General features: G+C 37.2%; 1 protein-coding gene across 1 annotated transcript; it reads left to right on the top strand.

Annotated features, from left to right (window-relative positions):
• Window positions 1–3829: 3829 nt before the first annotated feature.
• Window positions 3830–4264, top strand: LOC114217095 (large ribosomal subunit protein eL38-like). Its single transcript, XM_028113878.1, has 2 exons — window positions 3830–3930; window positions 4153–4264. The coding sequence occupies exons 1-2, from the start codon at window positions 3830–3832 to the stop codon at window positions 4262–4264; spliced, it is 213 nt and encodes a 70-aa protein (XP_027969679.1).
• The last annotated feature ends 423 nt before the right edge of the window (window positions 4265–4687 follow it).

Below are 4687 nucleotides of genomic sequence, written 5' to 3'. Positions count from 1 at the left end.
TAAGTAGGAGTGATTATCTTTCCCACGAAGTTTCTTATTTGTAATCCTTCAATTCTCAGCAAATGCAAATTACTTATTTACCATATACTAGCCACAACCTTGCCTCAGAAAATAAGGATACACCAAAAATAATCTTTATCCTTGAGTTCATTTGATATGCACTCTAGTGTGCATTTGTGTGGGAGGGATACAGACACAATATTAACAATATGATATGAAAAATCATATGATCATTAAGCAGTATGTACTGTGTGGGAACCCAAAGAACCATAAGTGGCTGACAGTGGGTATGCACCTGCCTAACACCATTAACTTCATGAGGGAAGAGGTATTTTGTTTGTTTTCTTCACTTTCCTACACCAAGTCCCCCCAAATGACCCAGCATTCAATAAATACCAGTTGAATTAATGAATGAATCACCTCTAAGTTTTTGAACAAAAATCACATTCTCAGTAAATTCAACTTGCTTATTAGATGGCTTTTAAACTCAACCTCCTTATTAGATAGCTTTTAAAGAAAGCAAACAGAACTAAGACCACTTATATAATGGTCAGCAATACCTTTCAAACTCTTGCTCTTCTTAATAAAAACATATGTAAAGAAAACACTTGAAAAATGAAAAAAAGAGGTACTTTTAATGTAAACTAATTTTAAACCCAATAAACTCCTTATTTAATGGGATTTTTACCCAAGGATTGCCCAGTTTTCATAAGGCTTTTTTTTTTTTTTTTTTTTGGCCTCAGCTCTTTCATTTACAACAAACTTCTGAAGAAAATCCTGACAGAATATTATCCAGCTGTATTTTTGCTTTGATAAGCATAGTTGGAGTTGTATGTTCAAAAAGTTTGAAGTGGAATGGAATAAATAAATAGCTGGTCAGAAAATTCACATGACCAGTAGCTTCAACTTCTGAGCGGGGGGGAAGCGAGAGGAGGAGGCCAGATTGCCTTTCTCCCACATTTTCTATTAGTTGTTCAGCAGGTGGACTGTGAGCCACACCCACACCTTGGCATCCATAGAGGGAAATAGACTATATGTATTCTGTCTTTGAGAAAGGGAAGACAAGCATACCTGAAACTAACAATTTCAATTTCAACTGAACATGAATCTTAAGGACTTCCAATTTTCCCCTTAAGATATCCCTATACATATATCAAAATACTTCCAACTTCCCAAAGGTTTCTACAGGAAAGGCTAGAAGGAAGAGGTTGAAAAATTCCTCCACCTCCCAGGTGCCTGATTGTCCAAGCAACTCAGGGGCATCCTGAGTTTGCTTTTACACATGCTCCTTGTGCTACAGATACCAACATAGAAAAACACAAAGAGAAACACACTGAAGAGAGTTCTGGATACTAAAATAAATCAATAAGCAAATTAAGTCATTCATTAAATACTAGGAAAGAAGCTATTATAAAAGATTCACCAGAATGTTGAGGGCGACTATCAAAACTATGAATTAAATAGACATGAACAGAGCCATATATAAGAGAAGACAGATGGTTGGTTTGTTAGGAAATGGTTAATTTCGTTAGGTTTTATAAAGAATTTGGCTCTTTGTAAAACTTATGCATTTATTTGGGGTTTTGCTTGTTTGATTATTTGTTTTAATTATTAGCATTATCTATGTACTACTTTCTTTGTACAACCAGGTGAAAAAAAAAATCCCACTTCTTAGAGAAAACTATGGATCCTGGATTATTATATTGTTACATGTGAATTGAAGCATTTTCTACATGCACACAATTAAAAATAGCCAGCATATTTTTTTCCAATTTGTTGTTTCATTATAATGGCCATACACATGCATTATACAAAAAAATGGGAAAAAGGAAACCTCTCAGATCTCATTTCCCAAAGGAAAAAAGATTAATGTTTTTAAATTTACATACATCTTATATGTAATACATATGTATACCAACTTTCATATGATTATACTATATTTTGACTTTTTTTAAAGATTTTATTTATTTATTTGACAGAGGAGAGACAGCGAGAGAGGGAACACAAGCAGGGGGAGCGGGAGAGGGAGAAGCGGGTTTCCCGCCAAGCAGGAAGCCCAATGCGGGGCTCGATCCCAGGACCCCGGGACCACAACCTGAGCCGAAGGCAGACGCCTAACCAAGTGAGCCACCCAAGCACCCCTATTTTGACTTTTCTTATCCTTAATATTATATTATGAACATTTTCTAAGTCATTAATATTCTTTGAAAATCTGATGTTTCAAAAAAAAAAACTGATGTTTCATGCCCACATTATAACTTACCCAATGAATGTACCATAATTTTTAAAATAATATTTTACCTCCTAACTCCTAATTGATCAACTTTATATTTAACAATGTGATAGAGACCACAATTTAATACTGATTATACAATTTATATAGGCATTCCCTGGTTTTCAAACGTTTACATTACACACTTTACTTTTACAAAACACCTACATTAGTACCACACTTTATTGTGCTTTCCTCTATTGTGCATTACAGATACTGCATTTTTTATAATTGAAGGTTTGAGGCAACATGGAATTGAGCAAGTCTATCAGTACCATTTTTTCCAATAACAATTATTCACTTCAACCTCTGTCACATTTTGGTAGTTCTTGTAATATTTCAAGCTTTTTCATCATTATATCTGTTATGGTGATCTGTGATAAGTGATTTTTGAAGTTACTATTCTAATTATTTCTGGGCATCAGGAATTGCACCCATAAGAGACAGGGAACTTAATCAATAAATGATATGTGTTCTGACTGCTCCATTGATGGGCTGTTCTCCTGTCTCTCTCTCTCTCTTCAGGCCTCTCTATTCCCTGGGACACACAATATTGAAATTAGGTCAATTAATAACCCTACAATGGCCTATAATGATTCAAGTGAAAAAAAGAGTTGCATATCTCTCAGGCTAGAAATGATTAAGCTTGCTGAGGAAGGCATGTCGAAAGTGGAGATAGGCCAAAAGCTAGGTCTCTTGCACCAAACAGCCAAGGAATGAATGCCAAAAAAAAAAAAAAGAATAAAAAAGTTTTTGAAGAAAATCAGAATGCTACTCCAGTGAATACATGAATGATAAGAAAGACAGACAGTCTTATTGCTGATATACAAAGTTTTACTGGCTTGCATAGAAGATCAATCCAGCATAACATTCCCTTAATATGAAGCCTAATCCGGAGCAAAGCCTTAACTCTCTTCAGGTCCATGAAGACTGAGAGGGAAGGAGGCTGCAGAATGAAAGTTGGAAGCTAGCAGAGGTTGGTTCGTGAGTTTTTTTTTTTTTTTCTTTTCTGGTGGGGGGGATTTATTTATTTGAGAGAGAGAGAGAGAGAGAGATTGGAGGAAGGAGCAGAGGGAGAGGGAGAAAGAGAATCTCAAGCAGTCTCCCTACTGAGCACTTAATCTCACAACCCTGAGAGCACGACCTGAGCCAAAATCAAGAGTTGGATGCTTAACTGACTGAGTGACCCAGGTGCCCCTGGTTCATGAGGTTTAAGCAAAGAAGCCATCTCCATAATATAAAAGCGCCAGGTGAAGCAGCAAATGCTGATGTAGAAGCTAGATGCTAGATGCAGAACATCTAGCTAAGATAATTAATGAAGGTGGCTACACAACAGATTTTCAATGTAGATAAAACAGCCTTCTTGTTGGAAAAGATTCCATCTAGGATTTTCATAGCAAGAGAGGAGAAGTCAATGCCTGCCTTCAAAGCTTCAACAGATAAGCTAACTCTCTTGTTAGAGGCTAATGCAGTTGGTGACTTTAAGTTGAAAACAATGCTCAAGCTTTCTTGCCGCTTGTGGTGCCGGCCACGTGCTCCCTTGCGCCCCCTGTAGCCATGCCTCACAAAATAGAGAAAATCAAGGACTTTTTGCTCACGGCTAGGCGAAAGGACACCAAATCCATCAAGATCAAGAAAAATAAGGATAATGTGAAGTTAAAGTTCTGTGTAGGGGCGCCTGGGTGGCTCAGTCATTAAGCGCCTGCCTTTGGCTCAGGTCATGATCCTAGAATCCGGGGATGGAGCCCCACATTGGGCTCCCTACTTGGCGGGAAGCCTGCTTCTCCCTCTTCCACTCCCCCTACTTGTGTTCCCTCTCTTGCTGTGTCTCTCTCTCTCTGCCAAATAAATAAATAATAAATAAGTAAATAAATAAAAAATAAAGTTCGGTGCAGCAGATACCTTTACACTTTGGTCATCACGGACAAGGAGAAGGCAGAGAGACTGAAGCAGTCCCTGGCCCCAGGTTTGGCAGTTAAGGAGCTGAAGTGAACCTGCCCCACTGATTTGAACCATATTAAAGTTTTAAAAATTCTTAAAAAGAAAAAGAAAAAGAAAACAATGCTCACTTACCATTCAAAAAAGAATCTTAGGACCCTTTAGATTATTTTAAATCTACTCTGCCTGTGCTCTACAAATGGAACAACAAAAACTGGATGACAACACATCTGTTTACAGCATGTTTTACAGACTATTTTAACCACACCGCTGAGACATACTTCTCAGAAGGAAAGATTCCTTTCAAAATATTACTGTTCTTTAATAATGGACCTGGCCACCCAAGAGCTCTGATGGAAATATATAAGAAGTTTAATGTTGTTTTCATGGCTGCTAACATAATATCCATTCTGTAGCCCATGGATCAAGAAGTGATTTTGATCTTCAAGTCTTATTATTTAAGAAATATCAGGGTGC

Source organism: Eumetopias jubatus, unplaced genomic scaffold (genome assembly GCF_037043125.1).
Source record: "Eumetopias jubatus isolate StellerSeaLion01/CBP00866 unplaced genomic scaffold, mEumJub1_p1.0 scaffold_1, whole genome shotgun sequence".
NCBI lineage: Eukaryota > Metazoa > Chordata > Mammalia > Carnivora > Otariidae > Eumetopias > Eumetopias jubatus.
This window is presented reverse-complemented; position numbering and strand designations above follow the sequence as displayed.

Coding starts and splice junctions, on each gene's coding strand:
- LOC114217095 (XM_028113878.1), top strand. CDS start 3,830: ATGCCTCACAAAATAGAGAAAATCAAGGACTTTTTGCTCACGGCTAGG. Junction 3,931..4,152: donor AATAAGGATAATGTGAAGTT/AAAGTTCTGTGT, acceptor ATAAATAAAAAA/TAAAGTTCGGTGCAGCAGAT.